Source organism: Bufo gargarizans, chromosome 5 (assembly GCF_014858855.1).
Source record: "Bufo gargarizans isolate SCDJY-AF-19 chromosome 5, ASM1485885v1, whole genome shotgun sequence".
In the NCBI taxonomy this organism is placed as follows: domain Eukaryota; kingdom Metazoa; phylum Chordata; class Amphibia; order Anura; family Bufonidae; genus Bufo; species Bufo gargarizans.
The window spans coordinates 414,389,559-414,414,306 of record NC_058084.1 but is presented as its reverse complement, the minus strand read 5'-3'; the positions used below and the strand labels follow the sequence as shown (position 1 = coordinate 414,414,306).

The 24,748-nt window shown below is 44.7% G+C and overlaps 1 protein-coding gene across 1 annotated transcript in view; it reads right to left on the bottom strand.

Annotated features, from left to right (window-relative positions):
• The window catches only part of LOC122939484 (dipeptidyl aminopeptidase-like protein 6), a 397,047-nt gene that overhangs the window by 300,574 nt on the left and 71,725 nt on the right, over positions 1-24,748 (bottom strand). The window contains exon 3 of the mRNA XM_044295552.1: positions 1,193-1,267. Within this exon, the coding sequence (XP_044151487.1) occupies positions 1,193-1,267 (75 nt within the window). The remainder of the gene's footprint in view (positions 1-1,192; positions 1,268-24,748) is intronic.

The following is a 24,748-nucleotide window of genomic DNA, read 5'->3' as shown; positions in this document are numbered from 1 at the left end:
AATGAAAATAGGCCCATGATAAATTCAAAAACAAAATCAAACAGTGTGATTGTAAAAATATTATAACGGCGTCACATGTGCAAAATAAAGTGCCAGTGCATATACATAATGAGGGATTCCAGTAGAAATATGGCCTGTGAAAAATAATTATGTCCAGAGATCCTCCATCCAAGCACCAATTACATTTATTTCAATTAGTGCCTTATATCATAATAGATTTGCAGGGCGAAATTTGCAGCAGGACAATACACCTCCCGGCAATATCCGCTGATTGCTAGCTGTCTCAAGAGCCAGACCTGGGACTTTTTTTGGGGGGAATTGTAATAAAAGGGTGGGTTCACACTAGCGTTATGGAGTCCGTTATGGCTTTCCGTTATAACAGGGTTATAACGGAACATAACGGAATCCATAGGATGGAATGCAAAACAGAAGCCTTTAAGAGGCATTCCGTTTTGCTCCGTCCTAAGTCTATGGGAAAACATAACGGATCTGTCTGGGTCCTATCGACAGGACTTTGTTTTCTGTCTTGCATAACGGGAACCAGACGGATCAGTTTTGATTCCCATAAACTTCTATTAGGATGGAGAGCAAACAAAATGCCTTTTAAAGGCTTCCGTTTTGCATTCCGTTATAATTCAAGTCTATGGGCAGCAAAACGGATCCGTCCTATCGTCTTATGGATTCAGTTATGTTCCGTTATAACCCTGTTATAACGGAAAGCCATAACAGACTTCATAACGCTAGTGTGAACCCACCCTTAGCTGGAAATTTTTAAAAGAATGAACTCTGCAAAATAATAATGAATATAACATGTTCACATCAGTCACCCGAAGCCAATAGCTCAAAATTGATATGCAACCCTAAGAGCAATGAGGGACAGGAGTGCTCAGTGCGGTATTTTTTACATTAGGGAATTAGAGTGGGATATTTTCCACAGTCTTATATTCTTTTCTTTAAATTCTCAGCTGTGTTATATTATTGTATGTTTGTGCAATGAGTATTACATACGGTAAATGCTACTAGATATTTGAGGGTGTCATTTTCTCTGTTGTCTGCTAGATGGCGCTGTTCTCTGCATTGGCATACAATAATCTGATGTGTCCTTATTATAATATTAAGAAGTAGGTGCTTTTGACTCATGGCACATTTTCTCACAGAAGTTCATGTTCAATATGTAAGTCGTTCCACTTACCGGTTTGACATTAAATGCGAGGAGAACGTACTTCATATCTGGAGACACTTCATATTTACTGACCTTGAAGGTGTCCTAGAAACAAATAAAAAAACAAGTAGTCAGTGCGTTAAACATACAGGACAGAGTTTACTATGAATCATTTATAACCTTCCATAATGGTGTCTACCTGCTGCTCAATATCAGATTTTACAGACACGGTGACACCTGTCCCTGTACTAACATTCCAGTACACTGCCTGCTATTGTTTTATTCTTCTGTGGGAAGTGAACGGAACATAATATACCTATAGGGAAACTACAATGAAGAGTAACTGAAGCTGAGCGCTATACACAGAAGTGAGGGATAAAATAAACACACACAAAATCTAATATTATATTCTATATGTAATTCTGTAAATAAATTAAACCAAGTGTAATGATTGACAGCAATGTCAAATCTAAGATACATACGATAGATAGAGATAGATAGATAGATATGTGAGATTGTGGAAAAGCTCTGCCTGTACAATGTTTATGCTTAAATTGTATCGGAGCTGTCATTTGGCATTCCGGGCACTAGAGGCCACTGTTTTGCAGCCACAGTCAGCACACTCTGGGATCTGCATATGCAAAGGCGATGATGACTCATGCAAGCTGCTTCTGTGTGAACCAGGAAGTGTTGATCTGACATGGTGGAAGGATTGTGCTGTGAGGGACTGAATCCGATTCCATCCTGGCTTGCGGATGTCCGTCAGTGAATGGACACTCAAAGGAAGGAGAGTAGCTGTTGCCCCCTTACTGGATCCAGCTTTTTGAAAGAGAGGTTGTCCCAGGAAGGCCATTTCCAGTGTTTGGACAAGAAGCCTTATCATCTAGCAAGGCCGCACGGTTGCTGAGAGCTTGGTGGCCATCCTGGGTAAGCAGCATCCTAGGGCCCAGAATGGACACAGGTCAGTACACCAGTTTACTCCTTGCTTTATACTAGTCCATAAAAGGTAATCCCAGCAGACTTACTTGCTCTTGATGGTATGCTTTATTAACAACGGTTCACAGAACGCGTTTCGGTGGCAGTTGAGGAAGGCTGGTCAAGCCGAAACGCGTTCTGTGAACCGTTGTAAATAAAGCATACCATCAAGAGCAAGTACGTCTGCTGGGATTACCTTTTATGAATTATATGGGGATTGCTCCTTTTCCGTGCAGACATAGATACTGAGGTCGTGAGCTGTTTGATTTGGAATTTTGCTTTATACTAGTGGCGCCATGAAGCAACAGAGACTAAGCCTAAGCCTGAAATCAGATAGATAGATAGGGTTGTGTGATTGCCAGGCTGTACGGAACTGTTCTGTGGCGCAGTATTGACTTTGCAGGCTCTGCTGTGTCCGCCATTGTCTAGGTTTGTCCTATTTTGCGGCACAGTATTGACTTTGCAGGCTCTGCTGTGTCCGCCATCGGCTAGGCCTGTCCAGTGGGAATGGACAGTGACTGTGGGTCCGGGATATAGCATTTTCTGTGCATGTTTGTATTGCTGCGGTTATATTACTGTTATAGTAAAGTTTCTGTTTTTGCATAAATAGCTGGTGTCGTTTTCCCTGTTCCGTGACTTTGCTGTATCCTGGGGGTCCCTCCCCGGTTCACGGACTTATGGATGGATTAGATGGATGGATAGATGAATAGATCGATATATGATAGATAGATAGATAGAAGCAGCACTCCAAAAAATAATGTGAGGACTTTGTTTAGCCCATGTGCGACATTTCCGGTCCATAGACCTTTTATTCCACTCTTTTGGATTTTTGGAGCGCTGCCTGTTTTTTTACTTTATGTATGAAGGATTGATGACTTTATCCTGAGGTTGTGAACCTAGTTCATTGCTGTTTGCGAACAGTGATGCTCATTTTTTTCTTCTGATAGATAGATAACTAGATAGAAAGGCAGTTAGATAATAGAGAAAGAAAGAAAGAAAGAAAGAAAGAGAGAAAGAGAGAAAGAGAGAAAGAAAGAGAGAAAGAGAGAAAGAGAGAAAGAAAGAGAGAAAGAGAGAAAGAAAGAGAGAATGAGAGAAAGAGAGAAAGAGAGAAAGAAAGAAAGAAAGAAAGAAAGAAAGAAAGAAAGAAAGAAAGCATTTCTTTAAATGCTACTTTCTATGGATTATTTAAAAATAGAGCTGCAGTAATATTTATAGCAAGTGAGATGCATACGTGTGCACATATACTAGTTCACCGACAGTACCAAGGCTGAGAAAACAGTATAATTAATCTGATGAATTCCCTGTTAATTAACTCAAGGCTCCAGGTGTGTAGACATGTGCTATTTATTATAATAGCGGTGGTTACTGGTAATGGTGCAGTGAAAAAAAAAAAAAGATATAGACAGGAATATATGTCATTTTTGTAGCACTTACTATATGTGAGAATAACACTGTAGTTATGCATTTTTTTTTTACATAAAGAAAGAGTCCCAAAAGACAGAGCCTGATGTGTGTGATGACAATCTGTATATAGTACTGCAGAATATTAATAATAATAATAATAATAATAATATTAATAATAACAATAACGTATAGCTAGTTATCAGGTGCGTATGGGCTCATTAAATGAATTTTCCCATAAAAAACAGCTTACTAATGTATAGGTCATACTACTGGGACCTAAGAACAAGTGTAACCTATGAGTGCATTCACAAAGTTTTCAGACTCTTTTACTTTTCTCACATTTTGTTTTTTTGAGAGATTGTGCAAAAAATAAAAAAAAAATGTCCCTACTATTCTACCCCATAATAAAAAATGAAGGCAGGATTTTAGAAATATTTGCAAAGTTAAGCCTCATGTAGACGTCCGCGGAACACGGTCCTTGAGATACCGGACTGGCATTGCAGGAGCGCACAGCGTCATTGGTTGCTATGATGCCATGAGCTCCTGCAATCTCCAGTATCTCACAGACCAAGTTCCACGGACGTCTGCATGAGGCTTTATTAAAAAGGAAAAACTAAAATTATGCATGGCTATAAGTTCAGCTTAGAGGCCTCCCTATTTCTCTTGATCATCTTTGAGATGTTTCCACATCTTGACTGGAGTCCACCTGTGGTAAATTCAATTAATTTGAGATGCACATAAAGGACTCTGAGAGCGATGAAACCAATATTGAACTTTTTGGCCTTAATTTTACGTGTCATGTTGGAAGGTAACCATGCACTGCTCAATACCATCCCTACAGTGAAGCATGGTGGTGGAAGCATCATGCTTTTTTTTTTTTTTCTAGTGGCTGGGACAGGGAGACGGGTCAGAGCTGAAGCAGCTGAATGAAGAAAAGCAAAGAGATATTCTTAATGAAAACCTGAAACAGAGTGCTCTGGACCTCAGACTGGGCTGAAGGTTCACCTTCCAACAAAACAATGACCCTAAAAACAAAGCCAAGACAACACAGAGGTGACTTAGGGACAATACTGTAAATATCCTAGAGTGGCCCAGCCAGATCCCTCCCCATCACATATCTATGGAGAGACCTGAAAATGGCTGTCCACCAACGATTCCCATCCAACCTGACAGAGCTTGACAAGATCTGCAGAGAAGAATGGCAGAAAATCCCCAATTCTAGGTGTGCAAACCTTGTGGCATCATACAAAAAAAGAGTGGAGGCTGTAATTGCTGGCAAAAATGCACTGTTTGTCCATGGGTGTGTCATTACAGAAAAGGAGCTGGGAGTGTCTATGTAACTGGGTGATGGGAGGAGCTATGAACTAGCTTGGTGTTGTAAGAAGGGAGGGTGATAGGGAAGTGTCTATATAACTAGCTGGTGGGAGGGGCTATAAACTAGCTGGGTTTTGTTAGGGGCGGTGCTGGAGCTGTGGCAGAGAAAGAAGTCATGGGATTGGTTGGATAAGTGCTACAGACAGGATGGAAACCAACCAGAACAATTTATTTGCATGGTAGAGATGGGGCAGAAGTATACAAATTGAAAAAAGCCTGGGTGAATATATATGAGGTAAGCATGAGCATATCTAAAAACCAAAACAATCCCAGAAAATTGCAAAATCTATTTTTTTTTTCTAAATGCATTTTTTTAAAGCCCCTGTTGCTCCTAGAGGCTCATTTGCATATATTAAAACTTCTGTTTTCTCAGCAATGTGAGCACATATGAACATGGGACCAACACAGATGTCTTCAGCTGACAACGGTAATAATATCTCATTCACACTTCTTTTGTGTTTTGGTCAGTGATTTCCTTCAGTGATTTGTAGCAAAAACCAGGTGTGGGTCTAAACATAGAACAGGAGCAGATCTTTCCCTTATACCTTATCTCTGTGGAGGCTCATTGACGGAAATCACTAAACACAAGGCCTCATGCACACGGCCGTTCCGTGCATTGTGGACCGCAATTTTCGATCCCCAATGCACAGGCAACATCCGTACGGCAGCCGGGATAGATCGAGACCCATTCAACTTGAATGGGTCGGTGATTCATCCTCACTGTAGAAAAATAGAACATGCTCTATTTTTTGTGGTGCAGAAGCACAGACAGAAACACCACAGAAGAACTCCGTAGTGCTGCCGTGGGCTTCCGATTAGAGATTAGTGAATCGAAGTTGACGAAGTGAAATTCGATCCAAATTTCAGGAAAATTGGATTTGCACCGAATTCGAGTTTATCCTCACGCTTTGGATTTTCCAGTTTTCTGGGATTGCTTTTGTTTTTAGATATGCTCATGCTTACCTCATATATATTCACCCAGGCTTTTTACAATTTGTATTCTTCTGACCCATCTCTACCAGGTAAATAAAAAAAAAAACATAAAATGGCTGCTGCACGTGGGAACGAGGGATCACCCACCATTTTTATGCATGCAGCCAATCAGCAGCCAGCCAGCCCTGTGATGTCACAGCCTTATAAAGAGCCTCAGCCATCTTGGATTCAGCCATTTTCCAATGCACTTAGTGCAGGGAGAGACATCAGCAGGCGCTAGGGACAGGGCTAGGAAAGACTTGAAAACTTTTATTTTGCTGTATAGAAGTTGAGGGAAAGCATAGGGAGGAATCATTCCACAGTATTGAAGCAGAACAGGGTTCAGTAGGGGAGGTTACAGCCTGGGTAATAGGAACAATCCTATTACACCTTGCTGCACTGGCTGGGGATCCAAATTGCCATTATACAGCTCTGTAATTCCAGCAATTTATTGGGGTGCAAGTGCTGTTTGATACAGGCATTAACAGGGTTCATTACAAGGAAATATTTCTATGTCTTATTTGCCCTTGTGCGGTGCAGTTATATGTTCTAAAGCAGCGGTCCCCAACCGCCGGGCCGCGGCCCAGTACCGGGCCGTGGAGGATTGTTAGCCGGGCCGCGGCGATCATGGCAGTCTTTAACTCTGTACTAATGAAGCGCTTCCATTATGGAAGCGCTTCATTAGTACAGAAGGACCAGGAAGCGGTGAAGGATCTGTACTCACCACTTCCTGGTCCACGGCTCGGCTATCGGCTGTGCAGGGCTGCGCACAGCGTGAGGTCTCTCTGTGACCTCACGCTGTGCGCCGCTATACACAGCCGACAGCAGAATGAAGAGGATCGCGATGGTGACCAGGAGCAGGAGAGGTAAGAGATGTTTTTATTTTATTTTATTTGCGCTAGGGGCTGATATGAGGGACATGGGGCTGACATGAAGGACATGGGGCTGACATGAAGGACATGGGGCTGACATGAAGGACATGGGGCTGACATGAAGGACATGGGGCTGACATGAAGGACATGGGGCTGACATGAAGGACATGGGTGACATGTGGGGCTAATGGCTGACATGTGGGGCTAATGGCTGACATGTGGGGCTAATGGCTGACATGTGGGGCTAATGGATGACATGTGGGGCTAATGGATGACATGTGGGGCTAATGGATGACATGTGGGGCTAATGGCTGACATGAGGGGCTAATGGCTGACATGAGGGGCTAATGGGGGGCTTATGGCTGACATGAGGGGCTAATGGGGTGCTTATGGCTGACATGAGGGGCTAATGGGGGGCTTATGGCTGACATGAGGGGGTAATGGGGGGCTTATGGCTGACATGAGGGGGCAATGGGGAGCTTATGGCTGACGAGGGGCTAATAGGGGGCTTATGGCTGACATTGGGGGGCTTATGGCTGACATTGGGGGGGGGGGGTTATGGCTGACATTGGGGGAGGGTTTATGGCTGACATTGGGGGGGTTTATGGCTGACATTGGGGGCTGATAGATAGCTAAAGGTTTGGGGGTTGATCTGAGCCATTGGGGGTCTGATCTGAGGTGTAATTAATTTTTTCTTTTCTTATTGTTCTCCTCTAAAACTAGGTGCATCTTATAGGGCGAAAAATATGGTACAGTGCAGCAGAGACCAGTGCAGCAGAGACCAGTGCAGCAGAGACCAGTGCAGCAGAGACCAGTGCAGCAGAGACCATAGTCAGTTTATATAGTCATTATATAGTGTTATATATTTTAATATGCACCTTGTGTTTTGTTATGTGCGTGAATCAGTCAGCCCCGCCCACCCCCTAAGCCCCGCCCCAGAACCCCCGCCCCCTTTCTCCCCCCACCCGGTCCCTGGGAAAATTGTCTCGCATGAAACCGGTCCTTGGTGCAAAAAAGGTTGGGGACCACTGTTCTAAAGCATTTTTGGCTTGTATTAGTAGGGAAAAAAGGGCTTATTAGCCGTTGTGTGGTGAAGTGAGAAAATTACAGCCCTTTTTGTCGTATATTAGTGGCAAAAAATATATAGTATTTGCCGTTCAGCGGTGTAGTTATATGTTCTAAAGCCTTTTGCGTGGTGTATAAGTGTAAAAAAATAAGGGCCTATTTACTGTTCAGCAGTGCAGTTATGTTCTAAAGCCCTTTTTGCGTGTATTAGTGGCCAAAAATATATATTAGTTGCTGTTCAGTGGTGTAGCTATATGTTCTAAAGCCTTTTGTGGCGCGTATAAGTGGAAAAAAATAAGGGCCTATTTGCCGTTCAGCGGTGCCATTATATGTTCTAAAGCCCTTTTTGGCGTGTATTAGTGGCACAAAAAAAAGTATTTGCCGTTGTGTGGAGGCGTAAGAAAATGACAGCCTTTTTGGCGTGTATTAGGCTACATGCACACAACCGTATGTGTTTCGCGGTGCGCAAATTGCAGATCCGCAAAAAAAAGGATGAAATTCCATATGGCTTCCGTTTTTTTGCGGTTTCGTTTTTTTTGCGCATCCATTGTAATAATGCCTATCCTTGTCCGCAAACTAGAAAAAAATAGGACATGCACTTTTTTTTTGCGGAGCAACAGAATTGACATACTGATGCGGACAATGGTGGTGTTAAGTGGTGCAGTTAAATGTTCTAAAGCCCTTTTTGGCATGTATTAGTGGGGAAAAAAAGCTTATTAACCATTGTGTGGTGGAGTGGCAGAGACCTAATGTTTCTGGGGCAGGCACAGGTCGCAGCAGAGTAAGGGGGCCTAGAAGCAGGAGTCGCAGAGAGAGGACTGAGCTCCAGGTGTTATCTAGCGTTCGTGGCTTGACCAGCAACCCAGCGGTTCTTGAATGATAAACTCAGTCATCCACTTCATCCCAAGTGACATCAGACACAACCCTTAGTTGGCATGGACCGGGAGAAGGCCCTGTGTTCTCACCTGTCCTCAACCTGCCTCTGTCCTTTTCTGTTCCCTCAGCCAGAGAAGTATTATATGCTGTGGGCTCAACTCCACTATACAACGAGGACGAGCTACTAGAGGAGAGTCAGCAGCTACTGGCCAGCCAAAATGTGGAGGAGACATCCGCCACTTCCTCCGGTAGGCAGGTAAGTAGTGATGAGGAGAGTGGCGTGGGAGCTGGTGTTGCGAGCGGTCAGGCTACTGACCCAGAGACTGTTGAGGAGGACATCAGTGACGTGCAGACAGTACTCGATGATGATGTAGCTGATCGCACTTGGGAGCTGGGTGAATTAGGGGCTTCATCATCATTGGGAGAAGAGGATGGCAGCTTGCCCGTCAGGCAGCAGCGGAGCCAGTAAGTCGCTAGCGTGGCTGAGAATCAGCAGGGTGGCAGCAGTGGGAGGTCGGGAGACAAACATGCCCGGGGTAGACGACCCGCATTGCAGGAGCCTAACTGCCTGGAAAGTAGTGGTGCAAGGGTTCACGGAAGAAGCGACGGTAGCAGTCAGTGCGGAGTGTTGGGGGTAAAATCACCTACTCAGCGGTGTGGAAGTTTTCTGTAAAGCCGCCGGAGAAGGTGAACATGGCCATTTTTTTAATCTGTGGGCAGAAGGTGAAGCATGGCCAATGTTGGCACCACGGCCCTGCATCAACATATGCAGCGTCATCATAAAGTGGCCTGGGAGAACCGTGGCTCTGATGTGATGGTCCAGCCTACCGCAGCAACCGCTGCATCACCCAGTGGCACACACCCGATTTCAGGCAGTCAAGGCTCCACCACCTCAGCCGAAGGGAGCTGTCTGTCCTACTCCTCGTCAGTCATTTCATCAGCAATTGATCACCAAAGCGATTGCCAAGAGACAACAGTATGTGTGCACTCATCCAACGGTGCAGAACGGTCAGGGACAATACATGTCCTTTATGCCCCACTGGGTAAATTTGGTTCCTGCACAGCCACACCAGCAACTTGGCGAGGTGACGCTGCTTCCGCCTCTACGTTCTCACACCATTGGTCCTGCTACAATGTCTGCCTCTGCCTCCTCATGCTCCACCATGTCCTCAACCTCCACTGCAGGGACAATTCACAGTCCCCTCCAGCATACCACATGTGCAGGGCACAGCGGTGTCACGCTGTTCTGCCACTCTTTTGCCTGGGGGAACAGAGTCACACAGGGGAGGAACTGCTCCATGTTCTTCATCAAGAAATCGAATCCTGGCTTTCTCCGCAACAACTCAAAATCGGAACCATGGTGACTGACAATGGGAAGAACATGGTGTCAGCACTGCGTCAAGGAGGGCTGAGCCATGCTCCTTGCATGACACACGTGTTCAGTCTGGTTGTCAAGCCATTCCTAAAGTCTTCCCCCCATCTTCAAGACATCCTAAACATGGCCAGGAAATTCTGCATACACTTCAGCCACTGTTACACCGTAAAGTACACTCTAACTTGAGCTGAAACGGCAGAACGGCATCCCCCAACATTGGTTGATATGCGACTTTTCCACCCGTTGGAATTCTACCCTCCATATATTGGACCGACAATACGAACAGACAAAAGGTCATAAACGATTTCTTGATGATCCAAGCAGACAGGAGTACATCTCTGTGTCAGCCAGTGGCAGTTCATGCGTGACACCTGCCGTTTGCTCAGGCCCTTTGAGGAGGCCACGTTATTTGTCAGTCACCAGGTTTACGGGATGAACACTGCTTCATGTCCTGGAACAGATGCTGGTAGATCTGGCTGTTCAGGGGACTGGAGATGTGGTACCTTGATCTTAAGACCACATGAGCCCTGTGGGGGCTATACTGAAGGAGAAGGAGAACATCGGAGCACAAGCAATGTGTAGCAAAATGGGTGTTTTTTCTACACAGGTGACAGGAGGAGCAGGAGCAGCCAGAGGAGCTACAGTGCGATGAGGAAGATGAGGCAGACACACCGTGACAGTATGCAGTGGAGATGGAGGCAGGGAGTCCCTCCGAGTCACTTGCACAAATGGCCCGATGCATGTTCACTTGCTTGTGTAGTGACAGCTGAATTGTCACCATTCGGCAGAGGGATGACTCCTGGCTCTCCACCTTGTTGGACCCTTGCTAGCGGTCCAAAATGGGGGCTTTTTTTTTACACCGAGAGGGAGGACAAACTGAACTACTATAGAGACATTCTATGTAGTCAGTTGGCTGCTGCCTATCTGCACCATCGTCCATCCTCTTGTAGGTCTGACCGAAGGGGTCCTCTGCGCTCAAGTACCTCTGCCGAGGCTGCTGTGGCAAGTTGGTGGGGTAGGAGCAGTCCCAGCTCCATCAACAGCAGCCTAAGTCTACAGTTGCTTATCAGCAGCTTTCTTTATCCGCCTAGTGAAGAAACTAATCAGCAGAAGTTAGACCTTGAGCAGGACCTCAACCAGCAGGTGGTGGCATACTTGGACAGCACCGTGCCACATCATATTGAAGATCCGCTGGACTACTGGGCAGCCAAACTGGATTTGTGGCCGCAACTGGCCGAGTTTGCCCTGGAAAAGCTGTCCTGCCCGGCCAGTAGTGTGGCATCAGAGCGGGTGTTTAGTGCGGCAGGGGCCATAGTTATCCCAAGAAGAACTCGCCTGTCCACCAAAAATGTGTAGAGACTGACCTTTATCAAGATAAATCAGGCGTGGATCAGCGAGGATTTCCACCCGCCAATGCCTGATGCATTAGACTAGATCATCCATGGTGCCACACCAACACTTTGACAAAAGAGACCGGTTTCTTCTGGCTACCTGCTTTAGCTACTATTCTGATTCTGCCACCTGCCTGATGCCACACATCTGATGCCAAGTGCTCCTTATTTCACCCACTAACTTCAGCTAGTAATAGTATTGCCAATAAAATAAAATCATCCCACCTCCCCACGCTGTCACCGGGTCACTCTGTGGTCTCCTGATGCTGCTGCCACCTCCACACTATGTCACATTACACTCTGTGGTCTCCTGATGCTTCTGTTACCTCCACACTATGTCACCTTGCCACTCTGTGGTCTCCTGATGCTGCTTCCACCTCCACACTATGTCACCTTGCCACGGTGTGGTCTCCTGATGCTGCTGCCACCCCCACACAATGTCACCTTTCCACTCTGTGGTCTCCTGATTCTGCTGCTACCTCAACACTATGTCACCTAGCCACTCTGTGGCCTCCTGATGCTGCTGCTGCAACCTCCACACTGACATTGTGCCACCCTGTGGCCTCCTCCTAATGCTGTTGCCGTCACCTCCACACTGTCATTGTGCCACCCTATGGCCTCCTCCTGATGCTGCTGCAGCCACCTCCACATTGTCATTGGGCCACTATGGTTTCCTCATGCTGCTTCCACCTCACCACTATGTCATATGGCCACTCTGTGAACTTCTCATGCTGTTCCCACCCTCCCCACTTCATGACTGGGCCACTATTTTGCCTTTCGGCCTGGCTGACATTATCATTTATTTGACCCTTCTTCTGATTTGTCAGAAGGAAGGAAAAATGAGATGCACAATGGATCCTGTCTATGCAACAGCTGTAAGGCCTGTATGTCATGGTCCCTATTTTGCATCAGAATTGGCAAAACATGCAAATATTCCATTCACGGGTCATCTCTGTTTTGTATCCACTCCTGTTTTTTTGGGCTTTAGCAATGCTGATGGATTACTGACCAAATGCTGACCGAGTGAAGGAGTATGCTCCACAGACAGGATTAGTTTTTTGGGGGATATTGTTCAGACGGATAAGAGGAAGGGCACAAAAATCAGTGACGTCAACACAAACTTACTGCTGACACCCTCTCCACTCTGTCAGGGGGGCTCTACTTGTATAAGTGTTTAATAGAACAGGTTCTGCAGACATTTATGTGGAATCAGCTGATGACGGTGTAAAAGGAGCACGCTTCTTCTTGGCGCTAACATCAACCTGTAAGGCTGAGTTCATACTTGAGTTATTTGGTTAGTTTTGGCGTGTGCAGTTATTCTAAGAGCGACGCCTCTCATCTGTCATACTGACTCACAGTATTGTTTCACTACCACAGCAGACTCCCTATGCGTGTTACTGAAAGACATAATTACACCACTATATAGGCTCTCTGCAGTCAGGAAATAGCCGTTTTTAATGCGATTCACCACTAAAAAATTAAGATCGAACCAAAGTTTTTCGGTAAAGAGAATATTATTTGAGAAATCCGCTTATCTCTACGTCCGATCCATGCTTCCGTTCCGCACCACACCTCTAGGATTGCGGACCCATTCGTGGTGCACGCGTTCTGTGCCCATGTATTGCGGACCCGCCGTATGCATGAGGCCAAACACTGACGTGTGAATGAGGCTTAACCGGTCAGACAGTTTCATAGCTACAAATCTGCAGACAAATGGTCTTTAAATATTTTTGCTTCCTCTAAAAATATCGGATTCCCTTACACACTGTATTATCTTCTCTGACATCCCAATGTGCCTTTCATCTAGGTGCTCATGTTACTAAGGTAAGCGGATAGTTTTTACCGTCCTGGCATATGGAGGATGGCTCTTTACCTACAAAGCCATTTTTGTTGTAAAAAATAACCCCACAAAAATAAAAACTCTTCTTGGCAATAAAAAAGACATGGCAGCAAACCAAACACGGATTCTACAAGAAAAAAAAAATAAACTGAAGAAACACTAATAAAGATTTCAGGAGGGCAGGGACCTGCCAATAAAATAAAATCATCCAAAGATATAAAAGTGCTTCAATAAATTATAACATGCATAATGTATTAATGCCTGGTTTATGTGTTCTGAGGATACACGCTCCTTCATCAAAGCTTTTGTGGTCAAGACGGATAAATCATTGCATTAAATCTGATCTTCTCCTGTGATAGTATCAGCGAGGCATCTTTAGAGAGCGCTGGGCCCGTGGCTGTCTCAGAACTATTTTGTGAATGCACAGTTGCTGTGATGAAGTCTTCATATTTTAATTCAGCCTTAAATAATCAAAATGTTCTGCTCGAGTGGAATATTTCTGCTCCTTCTCTTCAATCTCCATTTCTCACTTCATATAGTCGGTTAACTATATTTTAGTGAATCACCCAAGAGTGCCATGTACTGGATGACAGCGGGTGAGTTCGAGGTTTAAAGGCAAAAATGGCTCATAGTGACCCTTAGGGATCATGCAGATGAAAGTATTTTCTTTCCCTCTCCATTCTGTATGCGGAACCATTCACTTCAATTAAGATACTCCATGTGCATTCCATTTCCATATGCCCGTATTTCCGTTCCGCAAAAAAACAGAACATGTCCTATTATTGTCCGCATTACGGACAAGGATAGGACTGTTCTATGAAGGGCCAGTTGTTCAGTTCCGCAAAATACGGAATGTACACGGATGTCAGTCGTATTTTTTGCAGATACGATTTTTGGGACTCCCAGTCTATGAGCTGTGCGCTACGATTGGCCAGCGCTGCAGCAAGGGACACAACTAATACAAAAACTCCGCCCAGTACAACAGAGGGAGCTGCAGACACCGGAGCCTATACCGGGCGAACGGAGCGGCGCCCAGACATACTAGTAAGTGCAGGGGGACCCTTGGGCGCCACTCTGCCCATTGATATAATTAGTTTCTAGTTTTTAAACTAGTGAAAGGTCCTCTTTAAAGGGCATCTGTCAGCAGATTTGTACCCATGACACTGGCTGTCCTGTTACATGTGCGCTTGAAGACATCTCTGTTGGTCCCATGTTCATATGTGCCCGCACTGCTGAGAAAAATGTTTTAATATATGCAAATGAGCCTCTAGGAGCAACGGGGGCGTTGCTGTTACACCTAAAGGCTCTGCTCTCGTCAGTTTTACCGCTGTGAAAACTAAATTCATAAAACTGTAGCAGGACTTTTTATTGTATTTTTTTTAATCTTTTATTCTATGGCATTTTGTTAAAAAATTCCCATTTCCCACTACATTGTATACATCACACTGCTCAGCCTGGTCATTGGTATCTTTACACTGCACTACCCTTTTAACCCAGCACTGATCAGGAAGGTAGATGTATGCCAGCACATAGATCAGAGCGCTGTAGAGTATCTCCTGGCACCGCACAGAGACCCCTATTCCAATAAAACGCTGCACACAGCAAACACTGGCCCACGTTTACTAATGCGCCTGCGCCAAACATCTGTGTAAAAAAAAGGGCACAAACTGGTGCACATAGGTGTTGTTCACCTTCTTCTGAAATGCTTGACAAGGGGACAGGGCCTGAGATGCGCCATTTGTGCCAACATTTCAGTACTATTCTGGGGCAGCAATCTGTCTGAAAGTAAGCCGATAGCTGGTACAGAGTCGGAGAGAAGCCTGGGCGTCTGTGATAGACCCGGTGCAGGGATAGACACCGTCTATAGGATCAGTAAATCTGAGCTTCTGAGTTGAAGGGGTTGTCTCACTTCAGCCAGTGGCATTTATCATGTAGAGAAGTTAATATAAGGCACTTACTAATGTATTGTGATTGTCCATATTGCCTCCTCTGCTGGCTGGATTCATTTTTCCATCACATTATACACTGCTCATTTTCATGGTTACAGACCACCCTGCAATCCATCAGTGATGGTCATACTTGCACAGGCAAAAGCATCTGCCTCTCTGGTGGCCGGGACTACGGTGCTGGTGCTTTTTCCTAAGCACGGCCACCTCTGCTGGAGTGCAGGGTGGTCGTAACCATGGAAACGAGCAGTGTATAATGCGATGTAAAAATTAATCAAGCCAGCAAAGGAGGCAATATGGATAATCACAATGCATTAGTAAGTTCCTTGTATCAACTTTCTCTAGATGATGAATTGCTTTAACTGAAGTGAGAGAACCCTTTTAATGAGCCCGGCATCCATACGGTCTGATATAGCAGCGTTTTCACCAGTTTGTTCAATGATGCCATTTTAGGCTGGAGGCGCCATCAAGTACTCTATGGAAAAGCCCGCACTGTGTGCAGTGTCAGCTCCAATTCTGTATTTCTCTTCCTACAGCGCAGCAGAAAAACGGAAATCATAGCGCACATGTGAACACGGCCTTATCAAGGAAGACACTGGCAGTTATGTACAATAAGACTATTCTGTAACCTCAATGTGTAGGACATCACAGACGGCCCACCTTCACCATCTGGATTACAGGATGCCGGATAAGAGGTGCTGTACTGATACACCTGGCGGACTAGGGATGAGTCCTGCATAGGAGGCCTGGAGCTTCACACAGGGCACTACACCCCTGCCAGTCCTAGCTATCGGCAGGCTGTACATGGCGGTTCATGGCGCCCTCTAGAACATACCACCGTGTATGTGTATGGACGTCGCTCACCGGTGGTCAGTGATGCTGTAACGGCCCCTGTCTGCCTCAGTAATGGCGGTCACCTGACATGCCCGGCTGAGAGCGGCTGGATTCACTCGACCACTCCCTGTCAGTTTTGTTTCTAAATCCTGCGGATTCTTTTCACTTTCGTCTTCCCGCTCATTCTGCCTCGTCCTAGACAGATGCTCGCCTCTAACATGTGTACCCGGCGCCAACCCTCCTCCAGGCTCAGCGTGCGATGGTGGCAGAGGGCAGGGACAGACTCGTACTTTAGTAGTAGACATTACATCATATGTGACTGATATCAGCTGCTCATCTTATAATGCTCCAGCGCTGATATAACCTCCAGAGACATTACATCCTATGTGACTGATATCAGCCGCCTATCTTATAACGCGCCAGTGCTGACATAACCTCCAGAGACATTACATCATATGTGGGGGGTAATCAGCTGGGAAAATTTGAAATGCCACTGATGAAAGGGAATGTGGGGGGGGGGGGGGGGGGGGGTCTTTAGGAGACATAACTTCTTAGGAGCTCTGTATAAAGTATAGGTGAGATAGTTGGTGGGAAAGGTCTGTGAGGGGCTGGAACAACAGGGGGACACAATATGTGCAGGGGAAGCAGCTTCAGGACTCTCCTAACTACCACAGTAACTTACCCCAGTGCTGCTGTGTGGAGTAGTAGGACCAGTGAGAGAACTGAATATTATACTGGGGGCACAAGTTACACAGGAGGTCAGAAGAAGCAGTGTCTGCATTATCTCCTGCTGCTGCCTCCGCTCCTCTGGCTCCGCCCCCTCCTCACACGTGAAGGAATATCACCCTGCAGAGAGGAGGGGGGGCTGTCTTCTCTTGTGGGCTCCTTTCAAGTTTACTTTGGAGAAAGAAACAAGCCCTTCAAGGTACTGCCCACTGTCTGCCTCTAACGTGTGTGCCCAGCGCAAGCCCTCCTCCAGGCTCAGTGTGCGATGGTGCAGAGGGCAGGGATGGACGCACTCCTACTGTAGTATAAGCAGACAGGGAAGGGGCCCACCGGGGAATTCACCGGCTCCCCATGGGACAGTTCAAGTCTGAATACGGCGTTTTGGAGTGTGTACAACTTTTTGATTACAATTTATTCCTTTTTTGTGGGAGGAAGGTGGGGAAGGTAAATCAACGACAAAATGGCGGGTCGGTCATTTTAAATTATTTTTTCCTTTATGGTGTTCACCGTATGGGATAAATAACTTTTTTGATCACCTTTTATTTAATTTTTTTGGGAGGTGAAGTGACTTAAATAGCAGATCGGCAATGCAGATTATTTTTTATTTTTTTATGTTACAGCGTTCACCTAAGAGGATAAATACAGTTATAGTTTAATAGTTTAGGCATTTTGTGATACCATGGTGCCAGTTATCTTCATGTATTCATTGTTTATTTTTGGTTTTAATATATGGGCACTAGGAGGATAATTTGAATTTATACACAAATATATATATATATATATATATATATATATTCTTTTTTATAGCTTTCCTAGGGGACTTTAACATGCCTTGAGACTTGTCTATGACAGGCATCTGATCCCACTGCGCTCCCAGCGGGCAGCGGGCAGCTAAAGCACACCACTGCACTGGGCACCTTCTTTGAAGTCACGACTTACACCGCACATGTACAGGGCAACCCGTGTAGGGGTTAACAAGGTTGCAAGACTGAGAAATACATCGCTTTTTTTTTTTTTTTTAAAGTGCCGTGCTTGTCCACAGTTTGGGTATGGTATTATAGCTCAACCTCATTGATGTGAATGGGACTGACCTGCGATACCACTTATAACCTGTAGACAGGGGTGGTGCTGTTTTCTTATCCTATTCAAATCCTTTCATTTTCTTGTTTAGAGTTGGACTGTATAAAGAAATGGAGCACTGACAGCAGGTCAGAGGTGTCCTTAGCTGGATGTGATAGTAAAACTGAATTTGAATGACATTTCAGTAATGGTCCCACAGAACCAGCGGTGCCAGGTTATTGTTTTTTTGTAATTCTTCACCGTTCTATTGTCTGGTTCATTCTGAATCCACTGTGCACAGTCATGCAGTTTCCATCCGCTATGCTAATAAACATGTGCATATAAAATAATAAAGGGCGATGCCATGCAGAGCGGTTATCAATGGATCCAGCACATCTGCTCTGTGACAACCTGCCACGTTGTAACCATGTACAATGCCACCTGACACCTGCAGGCTCCTCTATGCAGATGGAAATATCTCTGCTGCTTATATGTGCAAACCTAGTGCAACAACCCACAGCTGTCTGTTCTATGTAAGCCCTGCTGCAAAACCCCCCCCCCCCTTGTCATCGTGGTTCTGTGTGACTGCCTAACACTGACGGAACTTCCATTGTCAGAAAACATTTCCATCTGGGAATAAGAACTGTATTTGTCTTCTGCTGCCACAATAGGAATTGACAATCACAATTATAATTAGACTCTATCCATCTATCTATCCATTATCCATCTATCTATTTTTCCATTCTGAGTGTAGTTTTTTTTACCATTTCTTTAGTGGTAATTTTTTCTAAATGACTGTGTGACCCATGGTTTTTTTTCTGCCGTTTTTTCCCCCCTATAAAGAAGGTGAGGTCAAAAACCTGAGCATTAGAGATAGGCAAACTGATTTGTAGAAATCAATTTGTCCGCCAGAGCAGCGGGTAGAAATGCATGACCAGTAGCTGCCGTGGAAGCAGAAGCAGAGCCTCAGTGGTTGTGCGCTACTGTGCGCAAGATTGTTAGGGCTGTGCAAGAGCGGACTGAGAACTTTGCCGCCCTGGAAAAACATAAAATAAACCCCTTGTTGTAGGTGGATCCAAATTCACAAAAGCAGGCAGGGCCAACACATATAGGCGGGGACAGCACTACCATAGTGCAGCACAAAATACCTCCCCAGCGGAACCAAATACCACAGTGCAGTACAATATACCAGATTCCTGTGCAGGCCGTGGGCCTTTTTCCAGCCTACGGCTTAAGACGCTTATGTGCCTGTGCCTTTTATACTCCGTCTCATATAGTGGAATGTGGCCTATGAGAGTGAACAGTAGGACTGGTAGTCATACCACCACCATCACCCCCCTCCCCCAGTGATGAACTCTATCACTGTCCTGAGGACAGACAACTCCGTACACCCCAGAAGTAATACGCACCTGAAATAAGCCCATGTGTCTGAGCCATAAGAGAGATGATTGTTTTAACCAAAACATGCTACCTTCAGTATTTTTTTTTCTCATTTGCTAGAGTTGCGGAAAATCCCTTTAAATGAATCCGCACATACAGTATAAACCAGGCAAATGCCTTCATTGTAAATCACTGTATTGAAATGTTAACCTCCACATCCAGCGTTCACCGCGCCGTGTCCTCCCCCATAGATGATCTGCTGATTTTAAACCTGTAGGTGTTTCCAATGCACAGACAAAGTCTTAATACCACATAATTACATTGAGTACATAATTCAGGCCTCATTTAATTGAGGCTCATTAAAAGTCATCTACATAATAATGTGCACAACGTGCCCCAATGGCATTTTTTATGTAGGTTAAACAGGACAAAGCTCTGAGCTCGAATCACCCTTCCATAAACAAGCTGAAAGCCGACACATCAGCTGGGAACCACTTACGTAGCCCCCAGCACAACATTAGACCCATTAAATTCGAAGAGGAGGGCAAAAACGTTACAAAGGCACCGCAAGAGCATGGTCCACTCTAATACAGGCTCATATTAATAAAATGCACGTAAGACTTTTGCCTGTGCCAGGTCTTATGCCTGGGCTGTTCCATAAGGCAGTCCTTCTCAACCTTCACCTGAAATACTCCGTCGCCGGTTGTGTGATTAGGGATATTGACGCAGGCAAACAGCTGTGATGATTGCTAGGTTAGTCGATGGTACTGATTCTCCAGCGAACAAGCCGCAAATCGTTAAAGAAAAGGCCCGGTAAATGTATAATTCTCCTCCTGCTTAAGCATAAATCTGAAGGAAATGTCAAGGAGAAAGTTAATTTTGTGCCATTTGTAAAGATACATTTGATCACACTGATCAAACACTGACTGTGTGAAAGTTGGTTTATTGTGAACAATATGGCGGTACTTACCATATTGTAAAAATATACATATATATATATGGTAATATAAAGCTTCACCTTATTAAATGTATCCTAATAGGTCTAACACTTTTTGTTTATTAATTTGTAAACATATTTTTAATTGTAAGCTCTTCATTTTGTGTTACACCCCTTTAAATCCTAGGTTCTACTGAATGATACCTTTGAGCTAAATAATAAAACAGTAAACAGCAAGCTCATAAGCTCCCTCTAGTGGTGACTGCATATAGTCTGTTATCATTTACATGTATGCAGGGGATTTGAATCTCAATAAGACCATACAGTTTACAATTGTTTAGTTGTATTAAACTGGTTATGTCACTGCCTATGGTGTGTTTTGTGACACTTTCCTTCACTTGGTTGCCCGTCGCAACGTGTGGTGTGGTGTGCATGTGGTGGCAGTGTCTCAGCCCTATGACTGATCCCCAGGACATGATTGCCACGCATGCCGTTGCCCGCGGCAACAGGTGAAGTGTGGGTTTAAGTGGCCGTCTTCCCTTGCCTGGTCTTGCAAGGATTAATTCCCTTCTGTGTGTGAACACTGGGTGTGTCTGTTGGGTGTGGCTACTTGGGCCTATAAAGCCTCAGTGAATATCTCTAGTCTGAGGGGTACTTCAGCCATGGCTAGCTGGAGCAGCCTCCTGTGTAATTCCATCTTCCAGTGGGGGCCACCCTTGTGGTCATAAGTTCACATATGGTGTTTAGAAGATGTTTGTTTGGTCTTTATTTATTGCAGAATATGGTTTCCTGGGTTCCCGTGTGATGTCTGGTGTGTGCTGTGTCCTTTGTGTTGTTGTGGACAGCAGCACTTGCACGTGGGTTCCAGGTTGTGTGTCTGTGGCAGGTAGGTGTGGTACTAGTCTCACTTACCTGTCATTGCCAGATGTCTGTTCATGTTCCCCTTCTATGTAGCTTGGCCAGTGAGACTCCTGTTCCTCCGTGTCTAGGAGGAACAGGTCGTCTTACCCTGCTCCTAGTCCAGGGCCACCCTGAGGGCTAGCAGGAATATCAGGTTCCGGAGTATGAGCCCTCCTACCATCAGGTTTGGCTCATACGGATAGGAGACTGTCAGAATTAGGGATGTGTAGGAGGTGACCTGCTCCCTGATTCCTGTCCTGGCCTGGCATTGACCATCCGTCTTCTGATACCGCACGGCTGAGGGTTTTCCCCATCCTCAGCCGTCACAGGTTATAGCTATATTGTCCCCTTGTCAATCCCTGGGTCTCCTTCTCTTACTCCCATAGCACTGTGAGTCACTGTTTAATATTTCAAGTGAATCTGTCACTAGTCGTATCTGATTACGGCAAAGGGTCACATACTATTTTTGGCCAGTTATTTTCTTAAAATCAGTGATGACCAGCGTGACCTGAACACTAGCATCGTCTCCATGTCTGCATGTGCTCAAGCCCTTGTGTTCTCAGCTTGCCCCCCTGCCACTGATTGACAGCTTACTACCTACTGTAGGAGAGAGCTGTGAGACACCTGTGAGATGGTGGGGAGAGCTTCAGTGCATGAATATAAGGACTCATTCTTCAAACATGATCTAATGAATTTTTATCCAATTGATGAATTATGGTATTTGCAAAGCACAGCATTTTCAGTATGTAATGTATAAAAAAAAAACATAAAAATTCAAATTATGTTAGCCAGCTTTTTTTCTGTCAATTAGCAGGAGCTATTTCTGGAACATTTCTCAATTCGCTTTCTCACACTTCCCAGGGTCATAATTACAGCAACATCATTACTAAATTTAGTGAGTATATGCTAATGAACTAGGGTTTACGCTGTGTGGGTGTTATTAAGTTTGATGACGCTGTATCCACAGTACTGATGTTATTCTGTTATTCACTGAGGTGTAATTATATATTACACTCACTTCAGTGCCTATGATAAAGTATGGCTGGTTAGTGTGCATGTATATATATATATATATATATAAATAAAACACCAACTGAACTGGAAGGAATTCTCACACATCACTTTCACGGCCCTTGTTTTGACTGTAGGTCGGGACAAACAAGGACAGTGAGCCCTAGGCTAGAACCCAGCCCACTTTCCAGACCTACTTGCAGTGCAAGCCCTAGATAGCTAGACTGCAACTGGTTGACAGTCCCTACGCTATTTAAGTGCAGAGACAGACAAACAACAAATATAGACAAACACAATACTAGAGTAGTACTTAAATGGGTCAGAATCAGACAAGCTATGTTGTACCAAACGAGAGACAGAGAGTGGTCCGAAGACAATCCGGAGTCAGAGGAGCGAGTAACCAGGAGCACAGCTAGTAAGTCATAGATTTTCTGCCACATATTTTTGTATGGAAGATTCAGCAGTACCAGCAAAGTAGATAACATTTTAAGAAATTGGCCTACGCTGTTGATTTGAAATCTAAAATGAAGTCAATTTATGCTGTGAATATCTGCCGCAGATTTCATCCTTTGCAATGTTGAGGATAAAATCCTCAGTAGACATGAATGTATGGATTCTAAAAATTTTTGTAAAATCCACATTTTTGCCAATTTGATTCGGACCAATTTCAAAAAATTTGCCTCAGCCATTTTATAGATAACACAGGAAAGATGAAGGAGAATCATGTGACCCCAGGTGGTGTATCTTTATATACGTCGACAGGCATTTGCTGGCAAAAATGTGGGTACCATTAAAAAAAATGTAAATATCCAACAGTACAGTGTGTTTGTTACCACCAGCAGCCATGCTTGTATCTCTTGCCATATACGTCATCACATTAATATTACTAAAGTTGGAAGTTGGCTTGATGTTATAGAGCATGAAAGTGGTCCGATACAATCCTAGGAGACCCCAGCATTTCATACACGACTTTACAGGACAATGGAACACTTTTGATTCAGCTGAATTTATTCGAACCAGAATCAAATTTCAAGAAATTCACTCTTCACTAATCAGCAGCCATTTCTATGGGGAAAAAAACACACATAAAAACACAAATGCAATCGCACTCTGCCCTGCCTTTATGCTCCAGGAGAAGTATATAGTGGGCTCAGCATGCATGTTGGTACTTGCATCCCTGGATCCGATGAAAGCTGTAATGGCACTGGACGGGGTTAAAAGCAGAGTGTGCTTGGCGTGCATGCTGTACCTGCACTCCCTGGACTTTGTGTGGCTGTCGTGGCCCAGAACAGGTAGGAACTAGTGTTAGGGACCACTCATGAAGGCGACCTTGACGTGGTGAGTGGCTTATTACGCTTTGGCCAAAATGTACACCAATGCCTTATTCAACATCCAGCATAAAGGCAGGGCAGAGTGCTGGTTGCAGAGTGCGATTGCATTTGTGTTTTTGTGTTTGTATCTGTATTTCGCCATAGCAATCTGCACCTGCATAGGGTTGTGCGGGCTGAACCCCCCATAAAAAACACACATGTAAGGCTACTTTCACACTGGTGTTTTGGCTTTCCATTTGTGAGATCCGTTCAGGGCTCTCACATGCGGTCCAAAACAGATCAGTTCTGCTCAGAATGCATCAGTTTGCCTCCGTTCCGTCTCCATTCTGCTCTGGAGGTTGCTTGCAGCGTTTTGGTATCCGTCTGACGAAACTGAACCAAACGGATCCATTCTGACACACAATGTCAATGGAGACGGATCCGTTTTCTATGACACAATCTGGCACTAGAAATGGATCCGTCCTCCATTGACTTTCAATGATGTTCAAGGCGGATCCGTCTTGGCTATGTTAAAGATAATACAAATGGATCCGTTCTGAACGGATGCAGACGGTTGTATTATCTGAACGGATTTGTCTTTGCAGATCCATGACGGATCCGCACGCGAGTGTGAAAGTTGCAGTGGATCTATGAATCTATGACAAAATCCAAAGTGGACTTTTCCATTGTATTTTAAGACCCATGTCTACCTTTCGGAGAATTTTTATGACTCCGATTCAATACAAATTTGAGACTCGAACACATAGCATAAACGACATGCTTACATGGGAGGAAAAACAACAAAGGTCCATAAAGTTCAGCTTTTCTCCATTAATAAATCGCCTATAACAAACAGAACTATTATTTTTTTTTCAAAGCAGGTCATCTCACGTCACTCATTTTGGGATATATTGAGCCAAGAGAAAAGTATGGAAAGACACATTTGTATGCAGTAACACAAATTATTTGAGAATTTTTCAATGCCATGTAAAAACAGAGTTTGAGTGATTCCTAGTACATTCTGCCAACCAAGTTTAGAGCAATACATAACCAGCGAGGAAGCTGCATCCACCACCACAATTATGAGTTCTAATTATCTCAGTCAGCACCAATTGTTTGTTACTTCTGGAAAATATGTGGAAAATGACAAAAAGTACCTTGAACAGCAGGCTGTGTTGTGTCAGTGCACAGCACGAGACTGCAGCATGTAAGCTGTGACCAACATACATGCTGACAGAAGAAGAGAACCCCATCGCTGATATACACCACCATAAAAGACACACTGCGGCCATGCCAGCAGGGCCTACTAGATTTTATTTGTTGAGCAAATCGCTAA